Source organism: Mustelus asterias, chromosome 14, assembly GCF_964213995.1.
Source record: "Mustelus asterias chromosome 14, sMusAst1.hap1.1, whole genome shotgun sequence".
Taxonomy (NCBI): domain Eukaryota; kingdom Metazoa; phylum Chordata; class Chondrichthyes; order Carcharhiniformes; family Triakidae; genus Mustelus; species Mustelus asterias.
The window spans coordinates 10,377,434-10,399,979 of record NC_135814.1 but is presented as its reverse complement, the minus strand read 5'-3'; the positions used below and the strand labels follow the sequence as shown (position 1 = coordinate 10,399,979).

Here is a 22,546-nt window from a genome sequence, read left to right as displayed (position 1 = left end):
ATTGGATGTTAAGTGCGGTCACGTTAATGTAGGCAATGTGAACCAACCTTTGCACAATAAATAGCCGGATTAGAAATTTACCAAACCTAGGGTGGGATTTTCTAATTGCACCTGCTCCAAAACCGGAAAATCCCGCCTGAGGTCCATGGACTTTTCCATGGTCCACACCCCCCCCACCCGCTACAATCCCCAGGGCGGAACGGGGAAATTCGCCTCCTGGTGTTTGTTGAGGGATAGAATATTGTCCAGGTCACCAGGGAGAACCCTCCTATTCTTCTTCAAAATAGCAGCTTGGGAGCTTTCACGTCGACCCGAGGGTAGGCAGATCACCGGTCTGCCTTGTCTGAGAGGTGACAGTGTAGCACTCCCTCACCGCTGAGTGAGTCAGCCTAGATGCCGTGTTCAAGTTACTACCTTCTAACACGCGCCCCTTGCCAAATATCAGCTACTCTTCATTGAAGATTGCAAGAACATTGAACTTGCAAGATGCAATTACAAAATTTAGGTTTACAAAAATGTCTCCAGAATAAAAACAATTCCCCAATTCCCATCGATAGCTTTGGACAGTTTCCATTTTGCAGATAATATGGAAGTAGGAACATTAATAATTTGCGAGAGAGAAATGCAAAGTGGAGTGTTGATGGGTTAGGAATAGTTTGAGAGCAAGAACAGACCAGTTTGAAGGAGCACCAGTTTTGCAGCAAAGAAAAAAACTGGTGTCAAGTATGAAGGGTGTAGCTGCAGGAGATGACTGAAGTACGGAGAGAAATCGACAAAGTAAGGACAGGGATGCTTTAAAATTAATTTGTCGGAATTTGGATAATTCAGTGAGACAAAAAGGATTGTGGGAATTAATGAGGGCAAATCTCACACTGCATTCCAAGTGATCAGAGTAGAATCGGACAGATGCAGTAATAGATTCATTGGGATTACTGAACTGCATCTGAAAATGAGAGGAGCATCTGTACATCGTCATGACAGAGAAAATCCGTTTTCTTAAATGGGAGACAAGCAGGGGGATAAACAGATTGAGAGTTCAAGCACCACTTAGATTCTGGAACAAAGTCCACACCAACACACCACTGAATCAGTGCTGCACTGCACAAAATACCATCTTTCAGGTGAGATGTCTAGCAGAGGTCCCATCCGAGAGGGCAGATGGATGTAAAGACCCCATCACATTATTTCCAAGAGCATGCAAGCTCTCTCTCCTATCCTAGTGGCTGTGTGAATATTCATCCCTCAAACACCATCACTAAAAACTCTGTAGAACACATTGGGCTAAGTTGTGAAAGGCACTATACAAATGAAAATCTTTCCTCCTCTTTCTTCCATCACTGCACAATATTCCAGACCCAACTGAACATGCATCTCTGACCACAATTAGAAAGACAAAACTCACTTGTTCCTCGGGGTTTTCGTGGGCAACGACAAAAACAACATCGCCTGCTTTAAGACTTAGCTCATCAGTGTCTGTCGCATTGTAATCGTGAAGAGCTCGAACCTGAGACAACAGCAGCAGAAAGGGTGTTAATGGAACAGTGCATCACACTTAACGAGTTACCACAGTTTTATTTCTACATGAAGTTATCCTCTTAACTCAGCAACTAATCCTCATCAATCCCCAACACCAATATTATTGTGTGAGAATCAGCAGTCTCAAGGAGTATACATTCTACATTAATTAGAAAAAGTGATCCTTCAGGTGGAGATGCAAAGAGGTATTTGAAAATAATGACTGCCAAATTTTAAACTGAGGTGCCATCAGACTAGGAGCCAATGTCGGTGGATATTACACACTGCAACACTGATTTCAGGAGAGTTGAAATAAGCTACGTTGTTTGCACCCACCACACTTTCTAGCCTGGCATGGTTTTCAATATGCTCTGTTTGTGAACAGAATTCCCACTCACCTGAAGAAGGGGCTTAGAGCTCCGAAAGCTTGTGTGGTATTTGCTACCAAATAAACCTGTTGGACTTTAACCTGGTGTTATTAAACGTCTTACATGGTTTTCAACACCAGCCAAAATTGGGATTACTAAATCCAGCTACAGCTCAAGACCAGAGGAAAATGTGGGGGTTTTTAACCAGGTGGCAAAAAAATCAAGCAGCTTTTACTGGCACATTGAGAGGCCACAGCACCTGGTGGTGGCTACAGGTTCATCATATGAAAGGTGCCCAACCCCCTCCAATGCTGAAGGGGTCAAACAGCAGCCCCTGGGGTCTTGCTAATAAAACCCATGAACCCAGGGTGCTGAATTCCATATTCATTACTTTGCCAGATTTCAATTCTGCCAATCTTTAGCAGGACAATTCTTGGTTCCTCAATCTCCTCCAGAGCAGTGCCATTAGTTCAAGTTAGCACTGGCATTATTAGAGATGGTTATTGTGCCACTCTCTGCCCATCATCATTGGTACTCACTCAAAGCGAGGAGGATGCTTGCCATGGAGCACAGCCCGGGGCAAGAGCCTGCGCCTGGTGTTTAATGTGGGGAGTCTGTTGTCTTGTAGCTACTGCACAGTTCTAGCTGACCAGCATACTCTCCCATTCTTACTGCCCGGCAGAGGCATATCAGAAGGATTTACAGGTTGATCCTCAACTCGCTAGGCAATGTTATGAATATGCCTTCCTTGCCCATCAAGTCCTAGAGTGGGACTTGAACACAGAGGTCCTGGCCCAGATGCAGGGATACTGCCCACTGTGCCACAAGATTTCTGGGCCAAGAACATAGGACTGTACTGTTGGAATGGGTCTAGACAAAACAAACAGCAGTTATTGATCCAACCCAGATTAAAAAAAACATCCCGATTATACATTAGCTGGCAGATATTGGGGTTTTATTTTTGCTGGTTAGACTTGATAGAAGTTTGATGGTAGCTGCTTCAATTCATTGCTATCAAAATAACCAAGCTTAACACCCACCTTAAACTGAAATCCAGGGGGCATTTCTATCTCCTCAGAAGGGACAGTGTCGTACACGGCTCCATTGGTGGTTGCTGGAAGCGTCTCCGTTACCACAGCTGGCAAAACATCCTTTGGCTTGAAATGCAAGGTGGTAGAATGTCAGCGAAACTGCGATGGTGTTGGAAGATCAAAATATAACACTCCACTAATCCTATCTGCATTTACATTATCAATGTTCCAAGGCACTCCAATAGGAGAATTTGGCACAGTTATATATGCAAGTACTGGGGCATTGGGAGATTGCGAGTTGGAGTTAGCAAAGGATTAGCAGAATGTCGGATGACCTCCAAGCTCCTGAGAGTTCATCCACACTTGTGTCATGAAGCTCTGGGATTAGAACCCACTTCAGAAGCTAAGCACATACCTGAACTGGCGCATCAGTAAGTTACCAAGAGAAATGATGTCACTGTTCAGAGGAGATGTTAAACTCACAACCAGTCAGTAAAAGGAAATCCCATTGCACTGCCCCATGATAATAGGAGTTCTCCTGGTATATTCTAATCAACATTGATCCCTCATTCACTCAATCAGCATCAAATCAGATTCACTAGACCTGCAACTCATTTTTCAATTGTGGGATCTTGCTGTCTGCAAAATGGCTGCCATATTTTCCTATAAAACAATAGTGACCATACTATATTAGGCACAAAGCTCTTTGGGAAATTTGGAGGATGTTAAAGGTGCTATACAAGTTCTACCGCCTCCCCCCCCCTCCCCCACCCCACACACACCCCCAACTCCCCCTCCTCTCCACCCCGCCGTTAAATGCCTACTTAAAAAAGGCAGACTGAACCGGACACTAATCTAAAGCACAGAGCCTAAATCAATGGGGAGGTAAAAAAAATGGCTGGTGCGAATGAGCCAGAGGGACACATGGCTTTTGAGCATTGTACAACTGGGGGATGGTTAGTAGCAAGGCCTTGGAGGGATTTAAACAGAAGAATGTCCTTTTTATTTTAAAACATTGAGATGACGGGAGACCAAGAACCCAAATGTTGGGCAATGAGAGCAAATTGCATTCTTAAAACTGGCTCCCTCCTGGTGAATCCTGCCAAAGGTTAGTATGCCTCACCTTCAGTCAAATGTCAACAGACCCTTTTTTTTTTAAGCACTTCCATTTTTTTAACAAAACTTCACTTTGGGTTACCTTCTCCCTGGGAATGGAAAGGAGATAATAGCACAGTGGGAACAATCACGGGGCATGATTTCATACAGCTGTTCCCAGCTGTGTGGAGGAACATTTGAAAATGTTAGACAGGAGAGAGAAAAACCAGCTGGGATGAGCAAGAGACAAGTTGGACCAGCATCTTCAATCCAATTTCCTGGAAACACAACAGCTTATTAAGAATGCTATTAAGCCTTGCAGAACCAAGATAGGAAGATGGACAAGAGGACTGATCAGCCATGATGTAATTGACTTTCGAGGGGCTGAATGCCTTGGTAAAAAAGTGAACTATAACTTACTGTAGCAACGTCAGTTCCAGTCTCATTTTCCAAAACTACTTCCTTTCGTTCTGGTTGTCCCTCTGACTGAAATTCAGGGAAATATTGATTAGATAGAAGACTGGTATCTAAAGATGGTGGTTAATGATATATAGAATCCCTACAGTGCAGAAGGAGACCATTTGGCCCATCAATTCTGAACCAACCACAATCCCACCCAGGTTTTATTCCCGTAACCCCTCATATTTACTCTGCTAATCCCCCTGACACCAAGGTTAATTTAACATGGCCAATCAATCTAACCCACACATCTTTGGATTGTGGGAGGAAACCGGAGCACCCGGAGGAAACCCACACAGACACGGGGAGAATGTGCAAACTCCACACAGACAGTGACCCGAGGCCGGATTTGAACCCGGGTCCCTGGCGCTGTGAGACAGCAGCGCTAACCACTGTGCCACCCAAATTTATAAACATAGTATTAATGCTTTGGTTACTCCAGTATGGTGGCATAGCAGTAACCTTACTGCACTAGCAATCCGGAGGTTCAGACGCATGCTCCAGATGCACAAGTTCAATTCTTAGTTGGGGGAATTTAAATTCAGCTAATCTGGAAGAAAAGGCTACTCTCAGTAATAACGGTCGGAATAATTCATCTGGTTCACTAAATATCTTTCATAGGAGGAAATCTGCCATCCTCTCCTGGTCTGGCCTAATGCAACTCCAACTCTCGCAATGTGCTTGATTCTTAACGCCCTCTGGAAGTGGTCACAGTAAACCACCCAGTTACATCAAACTGCTACAGAAAAAAATAAAGAACTGTGGGAGTATCTACATCACGTGTACTGCAGCAGCCCAAGGCAGCGGCTCATCACCTTCGCTGGGACAATTAGGAATGGACAATAAATGCTGGCCTTGTCAGTGATGCTCATGCTTCCAGAGAAAACAAGTTTTTTTTAAACTTAGTGTTTCTTGGTCTATCTGCCCTACGTGCAAAAATATCTGCTCTCTCAAAAGATAAGCAGATTTGGGACTGAGTTGAGGAGGAACTTCTTCACACAAAGGGTTGTGAATCTGTGGAATTCCCTGCCCAGTGAAGCAGTTGAGGCTACCTCATTGAATGTTTTTAAGGCAAGGATAGATAGATTTTTGAACAGTAAAGGAATTAAGGGTTATGGTGAGCGGACGGGCAAGTGAAGCCGAGTCCACGAAAAGATCAGCCATGATCTTATTGAATGGCGGAGCAGGCTCGAGGGGCCAATAGTCCCTAAAACATCAAGCCCTCACATAAAAATGAGGTAAATAACTAGTTGTACAAATTGGCTGGATCCTACATTGCAGTGGACCTGGAGTCACATGTGGGCCAGACCTGGTCAGGACAGCAGATTTCCTTTCTTAAAAAGGACATGAGTGAACCAGATGGGTTGTTACGACAATCGTTTCATGTTCACCTTTAGACTTTTAATTCCAGATTTTTATTGAATTCAAATTTCACCATCTGCCATGGTGGGATTTGAACACAGATTGGGTCTATGGATTACGAAGTGAAGATATCTCTGCCACCGCCTCCTTCATCGATTAGCAGTACCTTTAGTGCAAGAGGGGAGAACACAAAAATTCTCTATGTCTGGACACTCTCAAATAATAACCACCTCTCAAGTCATGGGAATTAACACAGAGTTGCTGGTGTGGGGGGAGAAAGAACTGGAAGAGCTTTTGAAGCTCTACTCTCAACATCTAGCCTTCAGAAATGTTCACCATCTAAAAAGGAGGAATAATCCCTCAACCTTCTCATACCTTTACCATGACCCAACACATGCCCTCTGTTCTTTTCAATGCATCAGCAACTTAAAAAGAAAGTTGCTCAGCAGTGTAATGTAAGCAATCTTAAGTTTGGTTGCAAAATCTCCAACGTTACAGCCTCTGCTTTCTACTTTATATTATTTGGCATATAATAAATGTCAGTCAATGGACGAACACAGATCCAATGTCTGCAATGCTCGCCATGAGTTTGTACAGTAACAGGCCCTGCTTAACTCAAATGCTTAATTACAAGGATGATCAAATTAAGTGCCTGATAAGTCTATCACCACAAAGAAATCCATTCTTCAAACAGCTCGCCTTAATATTTCTGGCCCTAAATTAGTCCAACTTGCTCCTCACTTAAAGAGAAACACAAGCGATTCCGATAGCAGATGTTACAAAAGTCATGCACAAAACAAAATGGTTGATTAAGAGTTGCCAAGATCCACCCCCACAGTATCAGACCAATTAAAAAAAAAAAATCCTGGTTCCTACAGTAACAGATGCTGCTTTATCTTCAGCTGGTTTCTCTGTAGCATCACTGCTGGCGTTTTCCTGTTGCACTGCCTGCAAGAGAATACAGTATAAAGACCCTTCAGTTAAAAATCAGAACTATACTGCTGCCATTGGAGATCAATGCTATCAACAACTTGTCTTTATATAGTGCCATTAAACATAATGAAACAACCCAGGGTGATTCATAGGAGCATCATAAAACAAAGCGAGACACCAAGCCGTGCAAGGAGATACAAGTCAGGTGACAGTAGGTTTAGTCAAACAGGTAGGTTTACAAAGTGTCTGAGGAGGAAAGTGAGGTGGAAAGGCTTCAAAAAGGTACCATTAAATCCTTATAATTGGGAACAGATTGCATACTTCCATCTGAACTAGCCCTAAATAGGCGGTGCGGTGGCGCAGTGGTTAGCACTGCTGCTTCTCAGTTTCAGGGACCCGTGTTCGATTCCTGGCTTGGGTCACTGTCTGTGTAGAGTTTGCACGTTCTCCCCGTGTCTACATGGGTTTCCTCCAGATGCTCCAGTTTCCTCCCAGTCTGAAAGACGTGCTGGTTAGGTGCATTGACCCGAACGGGCGCAAGACTGTGGCGACTAGGGGAATTTCACAGTAACTTCACTGCAATGTTAATGTAAGCCTTACTTGTGACTAATAAATAAACTTTACTTTTACTTTATATTAAGGGCAACAGAAGTCACATTTTACCCTCTGCCATCCAAAATATTCTGAGAGAGTTTTCTAGACTTTACAACAGACTTCTGAGCTGCAAATGTAGACGTCCACATTCTCTTTTCAAACAGTCACACTGCATTCCATGGGAGAGATTTGGATGCTTATGGGCAATGAGAGTCCAGGAACACTCAAGTCACAACTAATACCTGGGTTCATTGTGGGGGAAGTGGCAGAATTCACATAATTGGAATAAAACCATGAAATGATCACAACTCACCTTAAGGTCCTCACCACTGTAGCATCCAAGTGAAAGCCCACCAACCTCGACTTTCTCAGGAGACTAAGGAAATTTGGCATGCCGGCTACGACTCTCACCAACTTTCACAGATGCACCATAGAAAGCATTCTTTCTGGTTGTATCACAGCTTGGTATGGCTCCTGCCCTGCTCAAGACTGCAAGAAGCTACTAAGGGTCGTGAATTAAGCCCAGTCCATCATGCAAACCAGCCTCCCATCCATTAACACTGTCTACACTTCCTGCTGCCTCAGAAAAGCAGCCAGCATAAGTAAGGACCCCACGCAACCCGGACACACTCTTTCACCAGGAAAAAAGTTACAAAAGTCTGAGGTCACGTACCAACCAACTCGAGAATAGCTTCTTCCCTGTTGTCATCAGACTTTTGAACAGACCTACCTTGCACCAAGTTAATCTTTCTCTACACCCTAGCTGTGACTGTAACACTACATTCTGCACGCTCGTTTCCTTCTCTATGAATGGTATGCTTTGTCTTGTAGCATGCAAAAGCAATACTTTTCACTGTATACTAACACATGTGACAATAATAAATCAAATCAAACGTGGCTCTCAAACAATTCCAGGAGTTTCTCAAGAATCCACTGTGGACACTAAACTGTTAACCACCAGTTTAATTGGATAGTTCTTTCCTCTAGTTAATTTTGTGGATTGAGCTTTCGGATACCATTTGCAATTTTGTTCACCTAAGCAAAATCTGCCTTTGAACGAAATGTTGGCAAGGTGACAAGCCCATGTTTCTCCAACCTTTGATAACTGGGAACACACCTTTATTACTATCCTCTGCGATGACTTCAGTGCTTGAATGTCTTCTGTGTGTCTCAGGTGATCAAAAGCCGACAATAATCCATCTTCTGGCACTGACCCAGAGATCAGTAATATACCCCAGGTATCAACACAACTGGCACAACAGCTAACTGCACCCATTTACAAGCCAAACATCTTCAATCCTGGCATTGGGGCAAGAAATTCCGCACTCACTGGCACCAACCGCTACACCCAGGATACAAAAATCACAGTCCGTGTCGTGCATGTAGAAATCTGCCAAATCCATTGCGCCAAATCACTAGAATTGAGCAAACTAGGTAGCTTTCAGCCCGAGTCAGATGGCTATTGCAGCTCTAAATAAGAGTCAATTCTGCAGACCCCCAAATCAGTTGCAACTGGCATTTTCCTTTTACAGGCGAGATTGGATATCAGGTTAAAATTCAGGTAAATATCAAAAGCCCAGATCAGGAGACCCGTGCACACAGAACACAGCCAGACCACAGGGATGAAAAGGTCTCCTTTCTACTTGCAAACAGTTCCAGGATCGAGATGACGCTGCCGCACAAGGCCACTTTATCAATCTACATTAGAGGGCAATTGCACAGTACATGCAGTAAATCAGAGGACAGCTGAGGCAAATTACTTGGATATGATACCTGGGAGTGTTGAAGAGGGGACAGTGTCTAAATTATAATTGTATTCATGTCAATGAAAGAAGAATGCAAAGAGAAAATCTGCGATAATGCTTGCACGGTCTCACCGTGTCTGCATGGGTTTCCTCCAAGTGCTTCGGTTTCCTCAGATGTGCAGGTTAGGTGGATTGGCCATGTTAAATTGCCCCTTAAGTGTCAGGGGGATTAGCAGGGTAAATGTGGAGTTACAGGGATAGGGCCTGGGTGGGATTATACAGACTCGATGGGCCGAATGGGCCTCTTTCTACACTGTAGGGATTCTAGGTTTCTAATGTTCCGTATGAACAGCCAGATTAGGTATTGTACAAGGTTAGAGTCAGAGACAGGCAGTAAATAATGATGCAAATTTGTGCTCAGTAAAGCAGAGTGCAAAAACCTGTCCTACTTCAGGAATGTCGACAGAAGCGGATTCCAATACAAACACCAGACAGATATGCTACATACTGGTTGAATACTATTCTGTGCATCATTCAAGATGTGGATTTTACCAGACTCTAGATGGCACTGCAGAGCAAGTGTCAAAACATTCACAAAAATAACTGTAAAGGATGCAAGATGGTGCACGCATATCAGCATTAAACACACAGATCTTAGCATCATATTCAAAGTAAATAACTTGCATCCAACATGGGGAACGGTAGCGTAGCGGACCACAAATCTGGGAGACTAGTACAAATCCTACCATGGCAGCTGGGGAATTTAAAATTCAGGCACTTAAATAAACTAGCTTTAAGACCTGCATCAGGAAGGGATCATCATTTAAAACCCATCCGGCTTGTATGGAAGGAAATCTGCTATCCTTACTCCGTCTGGCCTATATGCAATTCCAGGCCACGGCAAACACTATACTCTGAAATGGCCAATCAAGCCAGTCAGAGATGGACAATAAATGCAGGCCTCACCGGTTACGCTTACAGCCAGTGAATGAATTTAAAAAATGAAATGTCAAGTGGACATTCACCTCTTTCAATGTCTGGGTCTGTTCAAACTCTTTCACCCCTTCCAGTTTTTTTTTTAAAAGCCCTCATCTCCGTAAAGCAGCACGTTGGACAAGTGACAATATAGTAATTCCCCGCTTAATACTCTGGTTGCATTCCTGAAAAACGCAACTTTTAGTGAATCGGATTTTCCTATCACAACTATGTAAAAGCTTTAGTTAGGTGCTAGCTGAATCTTAAGTCAGAAAGAACACCATTAAAACATTATCTGTGCAAGTTGAAATGTTCCAATTCCCAAGTAGTGGGGGCAAGAGGTCAAATTTGGGAAGATGCAGTAAATCAAAGTGCAGAGACAAGGCAAAAAAGAAAGATATTATTACACATAAAAGCAGACATGACAGGAAGGGATGGAGAACGAGGTGGAGTGTACAAATCTAACAGTACATCAATACATGAAACAAAAGGCTATAAGAATAAAAATGATGAGACTACCCGAATGCACAAAGAGTGCACATAGGAATAAATATGCATGATTTGATAGCCATTACAGAGACATGGCCGCAAGAGAACTTGGATTAGGAGCCGAACATTGAAGGGTGCAGGGCATTTTGGAAGGCCAGGAGGCAAGGAAAAGGTGTGTGGGATGACTCCATTAACTATGGCATTAGCACAGAAGGATGACTCGAGTTCAGGAAACTAGGATGTGGAAACAGTTTGAGTAGAGATGAGAAATGGCAAAGGCAAGAAGGGGAAGTGGGAATAAGGTAATGGCCCCCAATAGGTATAAAGGAAGAAATAATGGTAGTGTGTCAGAAGGTAACGACGATAATCATGAGATTTTAATCGACATATAGACTGATAAAGTCAAATGGGCAACAGTAGTTTAGATGAGTAGCTCAATGGTTTCATAGTAGTTTTAGAACGGCATGTTTGGAGCCAACCAGAGAGCAAGCTATACGAGAACCTGCTATTGTGCAATGAGATGGGATTAATGAACTCAGTGAAGATGCTCCTAAGTAGCAGCAATCAAAATATGATTGAATTTTACATTCAGTTTGAGGGAGAGAGGGGGGCAATTGTGAGGGAATAAAAGTACTGGCAGATTAGATTAAAGGATAGGTCAACAGAGATGCAATGGCAAACATTTAAGGGGATATTTCAGTATACACAATACATTCAAATGAGTAAGAAAAACATTCCAAACAGAGGAAAAATCCAAAGGATGGACACCATCCATGGTTAACTAGTAAGGTTCAAGATCAAAGACAGGTGGAAGGTCAGGAGACTGGGCAGAATGAAAGGAACAGCAAAGGATGAGTAAAATATTAATAAAAGAGGGGGGAAAAAAAAGAGTACGAGAAAAAACTGGCCAGAAATTAAGATAGCAAGAATTTCTATAAATATTTTTTAAAAGGAACAAGTTGCCAGTGAGGATTGGTCCTACAGAACGAGAACCTGGAGAATTAATAATGGAAAACAAGGAGATGGCAGATGAACAGCTACTTTGCTGATGCATACATATTTATTTACCATCTTGTGAGCACTTAGAAGCTACTCCTGTAGCTCTTCATTGAACCCTTTCCTAATGTGGCCTGCCAGTGCAGCCTAAAGCCTCAGCTCCCCAACTTAGAGGAAAATAGAGACCAGCACATGAGCAAATAAGTGAAGAAAAGGCAAATTTATACCACATTAAAATTACCAAAATTGCATGCAAATCTGTATCTTCCTTCCCTATACCAAGCAAAAGAACAAATTTGATGCTTAAACAAAAATCTAGCATTGTTTTACTTTTGGGGGGTGGCTAAGGGATAAAGATGACAACAAATTGCTTCCCTTAGAAATCAAATATATTAAGTTCACCGAGAAGACCAGAGTGTTATCTCCTGAAATTATTCCTTACTTTGCAGTTTAGAATAAAGTGTCAATGTTGAAATCAGTGCAAACTACACAGAGGTCATTTGGCCCAACCAGTCCACATCAGTGTTCATGCGGCACTCTAACCTCTGCTCATACTTCCTCATCTGAACCTGCCAGTTGGTCCTTACTCCCTCTTAAGTTTGTCTAGCTTATCTGTAAATGCATCACTGCTATTCACTTCAACCACTGTGGTAGAAAGTTCCACATTCTGTTTAGATAAAGTTGTTTCTTTGGAATTCCCTATTAGATTTCTTGGTGACCATTTTATACTGATGGCCTTTAGTTAAGCTCTATGCTACAAGAGGAAGCATTCTCTCTGTATCCATTCCATCAAAACCTTTCACTATTTTGAAGACTATTAGGTCATCCCTCGATATGGAGATGCCGGCGTTGGATTGGGATGGGCACAGTAAGAAGTCTCACAACACCAGGTTAAAGTCCAACAGGTTTATTTGGTAGCATGAGCTTTTGGAGTGCTGCTCCTTCATCAGGTGAGTGGGTCCCCATTCACCTGAAGGAGCAGCACTCCGAAAGTTCAAGATTTCAAATGAACCTGTTGGACTTTAACTTGGTGTTGTGAGAATTCTTACTGAGGTCATCCCTCAGCCTTGTTGCAAGAGCGTATTTCCCGCTGGAGCAGGCAACCCAAACTCAGCCCATAGTTATAACGAATTGCAAGTCATCTTTAAATTCTTTGCCTACAATATGGTCTATTCTGCAGCAACAGAATATCCACAGTAGTGAAAATACATACATCTGAAAAATTAAGCAAACAATTATTTACACTTACTTCAGCAGTGATACCTTCGTTCCCTTGGAGCAGGTTAGGCTGGGCTGACCAGTCCACTGCAAAACTGCTCTCACTAGGGCCATCCCCCATGGCCATACTTGGAGAGTGGTCCAAAGACATGCTGTTAGATGCACTCTTTTCAGGCTGTACAATCCAGTGAAAAAACAAAGAGGAACAGAGTAAAAAATAAAGACCGGTACGGAGTGAAGAGACCCACACAAGTGAGAACGGAATGCAAGAGCACCAGGTTTTATCAACCGCTATTGTCAAACATCACTCTCAACAAATCTCAAAATACCCAATTTTCCTTTCCCAAGATGATTCATAATCTACCCGATATCTAGGCTGGTGAATTTTTGCACAAATCACATATGACCCATTTACAACCTTTGTCCACAATCAATGTAAAGCATTTGTGAATTACAATCAGGTCTTCATGAAGTCCATGGTGCAAGAAGCACTGTGTGTATAGCTTTCCAGCCGCCAGTTAAAAGGAAATGCACTAATCAACAGCCACAAATTCTTGTCGACAGATGGTTAATGACCCCACTACAAGTTCCTCAAATTCTCCTGAAGGGCAGAAGTGGATGAGAGATTCTTTCATAGGGAGACATTGATTTGTGCCAGATAGAGCTCCTCTTGACAATAAATAGTTTCCTTAACGAAGTTGGCAGACGACACAAAGATAAGTGGAAAAGTGAATCGTGTGGAGGACGGAGAAGATCTGCAGAGAGATTTGGACAGGCTGAGTGAGTGGGCGAGGATATGGCAAATGGAGTATAACGTTGAGAAATGCGAGGTTATACACTTTGGAGGAAATAATAACAAATGGGATTACTATCTCAATGGAAACAAATTAAAACATGCTACCGTGCAAAGGGACCTGGGGGTCCTTGTGCACGAGACGCAAAAGCCCAGTCTGCAGGTACAACAGGTGATCAAGAAGGCAAATGGGATGTTGGCCTATATTGCGAAGGGGATAGAATATAAAAGCAGGGATGTCTTGATGCACCTGTACAGGGCATTGGTGAGGCCGCAGCTGGAATACTGTGTGCAGTATTGGTCCCCTTATATGAGGAAGGATATATTGGCATTGGAGGGAGTGCAGAGAAGGTTCACCAGGTTGATACCGGAGATGAGGGGTTTGGATTATGAGGAGAGGCTGAGGAGATTGGGTTTGTACTCGTTGGAGTTTAGAAGGATGAGGGGGGATCTTATGGAGACTTATAAGATAATGCGGGGGCTGGATAGGGTGGAGGCGGAGAGATTCTTTCCACTTAGTAAGGAAGTTAAAACTAGAGGACACAGCCTCAAAATAAAGGGGGGTCGGTTTAAGACAGAGTTGAGGAGGAACTTCTTCTCCCAGAGGGTGGTGAATCTCTGGAATTCTCTGCCCACTGAGGTGGTGGAGGCTACCTCGCCGAATATGTTTAAAGCGCGGATGGATGGATTCCTGATCGGTAAGGGAATTAAGGGTTATGGGGATCAGGCGGGTAAGTGGTACTGATCCACGTCAGATCAGCCATGATTTTATTGAATGGCGGGGCAGGCTCGAGGGGCTAGATGGCCTACTCCTGCTCCTATTTCTTATGTTCTTATGTTCTTATGTTCTACTGAAGTGGAATTTCTTCTTTTCAAGGCGTTCCCACCAACACTTGGCTAAGTGTTAAGTCATCTCAGCCAACACGATAGAGTGAGGAGAGTATGCAAATGACACACATATTGCCTCACTATGTGATTCAACGTGTTAATCAAAGGGATAGATCAATAGAGATGCAGTGGCAGATATTTAAAGGTATATTTTAGAATGAGCACCTGCAAGTTCCCCTCCAAGCCACTCACCATCCTGACTTGAAAATATATCGCCATTTCTTCTCAAATCCTGGAATTCCCTCCCTAATGATATATTGGGTCAATCCACAGCACATGGACTGCAGTGATTCAAAAAGACAGCTCACCACCACCTTCTCATGGGCAACTAAGGATGGGCAATACATGTTGGCCAGCCAGCGACGCCCATGTCCCACAAATGAATAAAAACAGAAGGGAGGGAGGAACTCTCAATCACCAGGGAAGTGGCACTAAGCAAATGGTTGGAGCTGTAGGCTGGTAGTCAACCTTCATCCAAGGGTCTTAAAAGGTGGCTAGGGAGAGATGGTTGATGTATTGGTTTCAATTTTGCAAAAGTTCCTAGACTCCAGCAAAAGATTGGAAAATAGCTAATGTAACTCCTTTATTCAAAAAAAAAAGGAAACAGAAAGCTACAGGCCAGTTATATTAACATCTGTCATAACGAAACTACGAGAAGTTAAGGCATAACAGGGACTTGGGGAAGGAAAAAAATCAGGAAGAGTCAACATGGTTTTGTGAAAGGAAAATCATATTGCTCCAATAAATTGGTTAAACATAAGATGTGGACAAAAGGGAGCCAGTGGATGTATTGTATTTAGATAAATCACCAGTCAGCACTCCTCCTTCAAAGGGGAGAGCAGCCTATGGTCATCTGGGACTATGGCTACATGACTTATGATGTGGAGATGCCGGCGTTGGACTGGGATAGGCACAGTAAGAAGTCCCACAACACCAGGTTAGAGTCCAACAGGTTTATTTGGTAGCACAGGTTTTCAGAGCACTGCCCCTTCACGGCACACGACAATACTGAGCAGAAACTGATAGCCAAGTTCCGCACACATGAGAACGGCCTCAGCCTGGATCTTGGGTACATGTCACACTATCTGTAACCCCCACGACTTGCCTGGGCTTGCAAAATCTCACTAACTGTCCTGGCTGGAGACAATACACATCTCTTTAACCTGTGCTTAACCCTCTCTCCACTCACATTGTCTGCACTTCTAACACTTGATTACCTCTAAAGACTCACATTCCAACCAGTATCTTGTAAATTGAGTTCATGTCTGTATATGTCCAGTTTGTGAACACAACTCCCACTCACCTGATGAAGGGCAGTGCTCCGAAAGCTTGTGCTACCAAATAAACCCGCCTGTTGTGAGACTTCTTACTGTACATGACTTATAGCAACTGGGAGAATGTAAATTCAGCTAAATAAATTAACCTGGATTAAAAAGTTCGTAACAGTGCGGTGACCATGAAAATGATCAGATTGTTGTAGAAACCCATCTAGTTCACTAATTTCCTTTAGCAAGGGAAATATGCTGTCCTTAGCCAGCATGGCTGACTTGTGGCTCCACAACAATGCATCTGCGCTCTGAAATGACCTAGCAAGCCACTCTGTTAAAGACAATTAGAGATGGGCAATAAATGCTAGTCTTGGTATTGCCACGCACATCCCAAAATGTTAAAAAATAGAGCATTTTTCATAATGCCAAAATTGGCACTAGTTTTCTAGAGGTGGAGGATCAGCTTTAGCACCACAAGATGAGAACAGCAATCTTAGGATATTCGTGGGAAATAGAATTAAGCCTGGTTTTAAATATATCTCAAGAATTTCCTCATCACCTGAGGGTATGTTTCTATATGCTAGTTCCACTAAACTGCTGCCCTCCATATTTCATCCATTAGTCATGCTCAAGGTTCCTGACTTGTGTATTTTCAGAGGGAACCTTGCCTTCATGCCATGTCTGAGTGGATTTGAACAAGGATCACTGCAGAATAATGACTAGAAACTCTGGCTAGATTCGGTTTCCCCCCCCTCCCCAATATTCTTCATCCAGGGTTAACTGAAGTCAATTAAAGACAATGCTTTACTGTTACTCAGATCAGATATAAACACTAGACACTCAATAGCAGTTAACTGACAAATTATACTGGGTGCCAGCACACGGTATAATTTCTACTCAATTCTCTACGACTCAATTCATGCAAGCTTAAGGTAAATCAATACAATAAAATGGGTTTGAGCATATTAATGTTGAAATTCCTAATAGATCTTGTTCATCTAATTTAGTGATTAGAACAACTGATAGGCCCACATCCACAATCCCACTGATGCTGTGCTGCAGCAGCCATGGAATGTAGAAAGCAGAGAAGCCTTCTAAAGTTGTCATTCAATGCAACTCGGTCACAATTCCTTACAGCTGGGAGAGGAAGTTACCATCCATAAAATAACATGAAAAGTGATTCCAATCTTACAGCGTTCCTGACTGATTGTATATGTGGGAGGCTGGAAAGGATGCTATTGCATGTACAAATCCTATCTGGTTTCTATTCGTGAGAAATTGTACTTTTATCAAGTAAATAGGCCACACAGTTGAACATTGCAACAGATTTTGCCAAGGCTTCTGATATCGGCAAGTTTTCTCGTGAAGGAAAGGGAAGTAACAGCAACATAAACCCCACCTAAATGTAAGCAACTATTTCGACAAGACGAGTAGAACCATAAATCCATTTGGACCGAGTAAAGCAGGTCCCACCCACTCCGTGAATGGGAACCCAATCCCAACAAGACTCAGCTTGTCACTTGCATTGCACACCCATTGAAGCCATGTTTACAGGTACCCAAGGCAGTGCCCAGGTATTCCAATTTAGTCTGCATTTTTAAAGTATATAAATGCCGTGACAAGTGAACGCTCTTACTCATGGACGAATATTCAAAAAAGTTATAACCAATGGGTGCACCACAGCCTGCAACTGGCGAAAGAAAATAGAACTCAGACCGGTTGTACCAAATAAAAATAGGATTATTTAAGTCAGCTGCTTAACGAAGAATTCACCTCATCTTAAAAAGGTCTTGTCCGATTTGACCACAAATTGGAACAGAAAATTTTAAAAAGAATATCTCCACGTGACAGCCATGCTGCAACATAAGAAGTGAAGCCATCGTTGGATACAGAAACTGAGGTACAGAAAGACTGGCACAGACATACAAGGGTAACATTTACTCAAACACAAGACAGGCTGGGCTTTAATACAAAGCAACTGTGTGCAAGCTGCTCGAGTCTGAGGCTGGATACAGGGGGGAAGAAGTGATTTTAGAGAAGGAGGAACAAACAAGTGTAGGAGGAGGACCTAAAGCTCTGATTCTGCCAGCAGCTGTTTAGAGCAATGCATATATAAACTGTGTACACAATAAAAAAGGTGCAGACATCAGCTGGATGGGCAGTGACAAAGGCGGGACTTGTACATGCGGAATGTTAGGTGCGTTTCAAAATAATGATCTATGATGCTTACCTCCCACAAATCCCAAGGTAAAGACTAGCATGTTGAATAAAATACATAAAACATGTAAATTGAGCAGGCGTTAGTTACACCTTATAGTAAGTATATATTACACTCCCTCTCCCCATTTCAGAGACAATATCAGTAAACACACAAGTTAATGACAGTTAAATAAAACCCTTGCTCCATGCCATCAGCGAACAAAATATTGCAACGTCTTAAAATGTTCACTGCCGGAAAGAAAGCTCAGTCTTCATAGAATTTTATGGCACAAAGGAAGCCATTCAGCCCAAGGCAACCTAGCTCCAATCCCTTTTAAATTATTCCTATTTCAATTCTTGGGAGGGGAGGAGAGGGAAGAAACTAACTGGGTTGCACGCAGCACTCCCCAAACTGCATTGCTTGGCTGTGGAGGGTATTGACGGAAAAGAAAACAGAGGAGCCATGGCTGAAACTATGCTGCCCCCACCTAGATTCCTGCGGGCAACCAGGGGCAATGGCACCACACTGCACATGTGCCTTCAGCCACTGGAGGGATGATGGGGGTAAGACCAGAGACAGTACATTGAAAAGCAATGAGAACGTGTGGGGCAGAGAGTGAGAAGAGAAAAAAAGCTTTCCACTCCTTCGGTTTCAATGGGGTGAGACCTATTGTAAGTGGCATGTTCATAACGCCTCTTTCACACCCTGATTGGGCACAGCAAAGGCTTGTTGGACCACTTAATAATGCTCAAAAGTTAGAATTTGCAAAACATTTCTCTTAAGCACTTTGAACGGTGAACATCCATTGTTTAAAAAAAAACATACATTCAACAACTGCAATCAGTTTGGGTTAATTTCCCATGTTGTCCTTTGGTGCAGTTTTTAAAAAACCTCATGCAGCTAGAATCTACAAACTATAATTAGTGAATGCTCTACAGACATCAACTCTAGTTTGATAGGAACAAAGTTGCAACCTGCAATGATTTTATAGCTGCTGGGATGGGTGCTGGGTTAATATTTTGCAGGAACGGTAGTATAGTGGTCATGTCATTGGACTAGTAACGACAGGCCTGCACCAGTGATCCATTGAGTTCAAATCTTACCACGGCAGCCTGCAAATTTAAATTCAAATTAATTAAACAAATCAAGGTGGCGACACCAGTAAATGGGGATTGTGAAACCATGAGACTGTTGCAAACACCATCTGGTTCACCAATGTCCTGATGTGGAGATGCCGGCGTTGGACTGGGGTAAGCACAGTAAGAAGTCTCACAACACCAGGTTAAAGTCCAACAGGTTTATTTGGTAGCAAATACCATAAGCTTTCGGAGCAATGCTCCTTCGTCAGATGGAGTGGTCTGTGCCCTGTTTGAGAACAGAGACCACTCCATCTGACGAAGGAGCATTGCTCCGAAAGCTTATGGTATTTGAGAACACAAGTGTCTGTGCCCTGTTTGAGAACAGAGACCACTCCATCTGACGAAGGAGCATTGCTCCGAAAGCTTATGGTATTTGCTGCCAAATAAACCTGTTGGACTTTAACCTGGTGTTGTGAGACTTCTTACTGTGCTCACCAATGTCCTCCAGAGAAGGAAGTCTGCTGTCTTTACCTCGTATGGACTGAGAGACTCCAGACCCACAGCAATGTGGTTGACTCTTATGGGGTAAGGGGAAAGCGCTGGAGTACCACCATCATGTTGAATGGCAGAGCAGGCTCGAAGGGCCAGCTCCTATTTTCTATGTTCCTATTAACTGCCCTAATGGTCTAGCAAGCCACTCAGTTGAACAGGGATGGGCAATAAAGTGGCTTCACCACAGCCCTGGGAATGAATTAGGAGAAATCCTGGCATTCCCTGCTCCACACCATCGCAGGAGCACAGTCACCCCATGGTGCGCAGTGGGGTGCCCAAGGGTCCATCCTCTTGGTGCAACTAGGGACAGGCAATTAATGAACACTCAAGTCTCGCACTTCCCAAAAGGGAGAAAAGTCTAAATTTCAAAGTGCGTCATTCTCCACAAAACTAGCATCTTACCCTCCCCACAATTCTTTCTCGAGGCCAACAGCATTTTCTACAACTGGAATGGCTGGGTCACTAATCAGAGAAAAGACAAACCTGAGAGACTGGAGAAGCTGCTCTCACTACTGGACTGGACTCTGGCTTCAGAGGATCAAAGTCCAATAGGTTTCCTTCATCCTGCAGAGGCCCGGGAGCCTCAAACTAGGCAGGAGTGGAGAGTATGGAGAGAAGGGGGAAAGAGGAGAAACAAAGAGAAAGTAGTTTACTCATTTGCTACACAGGTTATGTTAAAATGAAGTGCCGAGTAGCTGAACACAAAAAAAACACGAGTAGACTTTGAAACAGGAAAGACGAGGTAGATGAAACAACATTAAAGGAGAACAATAATATTTAACAAGCGTGACTTTAAAGAACTCATTGAAGACGACAACACACAAAAACCATCTATTTACCAACAAATTGCCTCAATCTACACACAATCCTGCTAAAGCCACAATCCAGATAAGTCAAAGACTTTATTGGACACTACACTGAGGTGGATGCATATTACCTTTAATGAAAACATCCATTTTGATTTGCCATACATCTTTGTAAAGAGGGAAGAATATTGTTCCCACCAATTAGACAAGGTAAAACAATCCTCAGTGGGTAAGCCTATAAACCACTGGTTGTCGAGCAACATTGGACAAAAGATCTATTTGCATTTTCTTGCTGCTGCTAGTAGTGTGGAACAGGGAGGGGAGGGAAGAGATGTTGTTGACATAATCTCACATGGGATATTCCAAATATTTAGGTAGGACACAGGGCTGACTCACAAAAAGAAGATACGTAAAAAAATGTCCTGGCCAGATCAGATAACTATAATTAGTGAAAAGGACACAGAAGAGCATCAGATTATAGAACAGATTTCTCAGAATTTTATGCTTGTGGCCATCCTGTTCATTGAGTGGGACACGGCTCAAGACAATTGTTCATAAATCAGCTGTTACTTAAGTCCTATTGAATTAGCCTGGAATCAATTACTGGACGGCATCCAAACAGTTCCACAGCAAAATGAAAGTTCAGGGCCTTTTGAAAATTTAGCTCTGCAATCACAAAGCAGATTGAACAAACAGACTGGATGTGACTACCTTGTAAAATTCAATGACATTCCTGTTTCAGTACTAGCTTATTTGCATTCATTTCAAATGTTGGTCAGATAGCTAGAGGTGTGCTGAACAGAATGATCAGCTCTGGCAGTGGAGCTACACTCCTGTTCAAATCTGCAACCATAGCATAATCACATCTTAGAATCATAGAATCCCTACAGTGCAGGAAGCGGCCATTTGACGCATCAAGCCTGCATCGACAACAATCCCACCCAGCCCTATCCCTGTAACCCCACCTATTTATGCTGCTAATCCCCTGGCACTAAGTGGCAATTTAGCGTGGTCAATCCACCTAAACCGCACATCTTTGGGCTGTGGGAGGAAACCCACGCAGACAAGTGGAGAATGTGCACATTCCACACAGTCACCCAAGGCTGGAATTGAACCCAGGTCCCTGGCGCCGAGAGGCAGCACTGCTAACCACTGTGCCACCATGCCACCTTTCTATGGCATCTTAAGTGGGTTGATTAATGACCTGCTCTCCCTTGGTGGGACTGGTTGAAACACTTCTGCAAACCATCTGGGAAGCGGTGAAACATGACATGATTACTCATAACCAGGAAAGGAGGAGGATCCCAAGCATTCCCTGATGGAGCAGCACTTCTCATTAGCATGGAGAGAAGCCTAGGGAATCATACCCAGTTGACCCAAAGGAAGTAGTGAGGCAGTAGAGATATTTAAACCCAATTCTAGATGCTGAACTCCCTCTCTTTCCAAAAGGACAACCTCTTCCCTCTAGCTCCCCGTCCAGGCTAAGAGAAAGGAAGATTATATTTTGATCAGTGAAAACAACTGTTTCGTTGAATTGGGCTCTCATGCCACAGGATCTGATGTTCACATGCCGAAGAGCCTCCCATCTGTTTCAGGAACATTCAAGTACCTTCCTCCAGCTAACAAGAGGCAGTAGTCCAAGGAATGTAGATTTACTACCAAAGTCCTCCCTGGATGGTCCATCAGTGAATCTAGAAGATGGGGCTAACCAAAGGAAAAGAAACAAATTCTATCCAACATTCCATTCAATATTCCCAGCAGAAGCCAGCAAACCCATCAGGATGACCTTGCACTCCAATTTGCATGCTTCTGGGAAAGAGTTGAATATTGGTCTCCACCATTTTTAAAGGAAGGACAAGACCGATTAGAAATCAAATTTAAGAAAAATACAGGTTTAGAAGAGATTGTGTAGACCTTCAGGAGGAATGCCAAGCCTCCACACCGAAGCATTGTCAACCTACAGTGATTGTACTCATCGTGTTCATTCCCTTACGCACCCGAGATCAATGAGTAGAATCAAGCCCAACTTCTGCAGGGATGCTGAGAAGGCCTGCTCCATCTCGTCAATGCGATTAAAATAAAAGCAAAATACTGTTTTTTTTATTTCAGATGTCCAGCATCCACAAAGTGCTGGAGAGGTTCAACAGGTCTGGCAGCAACTGTGGTGAAAGAGTCCAATT

General features: G+C 43.1%; 1 protein-coding gene across 12 annotated transcripts in view; it reads right to left on the bottom strand.

Annotated features, from left to right (window-relative positions):
* The window catches only part of bin1a (bridging integrator 1a), a 132,118-nt gene that overhangs the window by 3,226 nt on the left and 106,346 nt on the right, over window positions 1-22,546 (bottom strand). For 4 of the 12 annotated variants that reach the window (XM_078227869.1, XM_078227872.1, XM_078227871.1 and 1 more), the window contains 5 exons: window positions 12,812-12,955; window positions 6,707-6,778; window positions 4,430-4,495; window positions 2,924-3,040; window positions 1,403-1,504 (listed from right to left, as the gene is read on the bottom strand). In XM_078227869.1, coding sequence (XP_078083995.1) covers window positions 1,403-1,504; window positions 2,924-3,040; window positions 4,430-4,495; window positions 6,707-6,778; window positions 12,812-12,955 — 501 coding nt within the window. Of the gene's footprint in view, window positions 1-1,402; window positions 1,505-2,923; window positions 3,041-4,429; window positions 4,496-6,706; window positions 6,779-12,811; window positions 12,956-17,959; window positions 17,984-20,043; window positions 20,149-22,546 lie in introns of all 12 variants that reach the window. The other 8 variants (XM_078227865.1, XM_078227867.1, XM_078227866.1 and 5 more) reach the window with 4 other exon arrangements.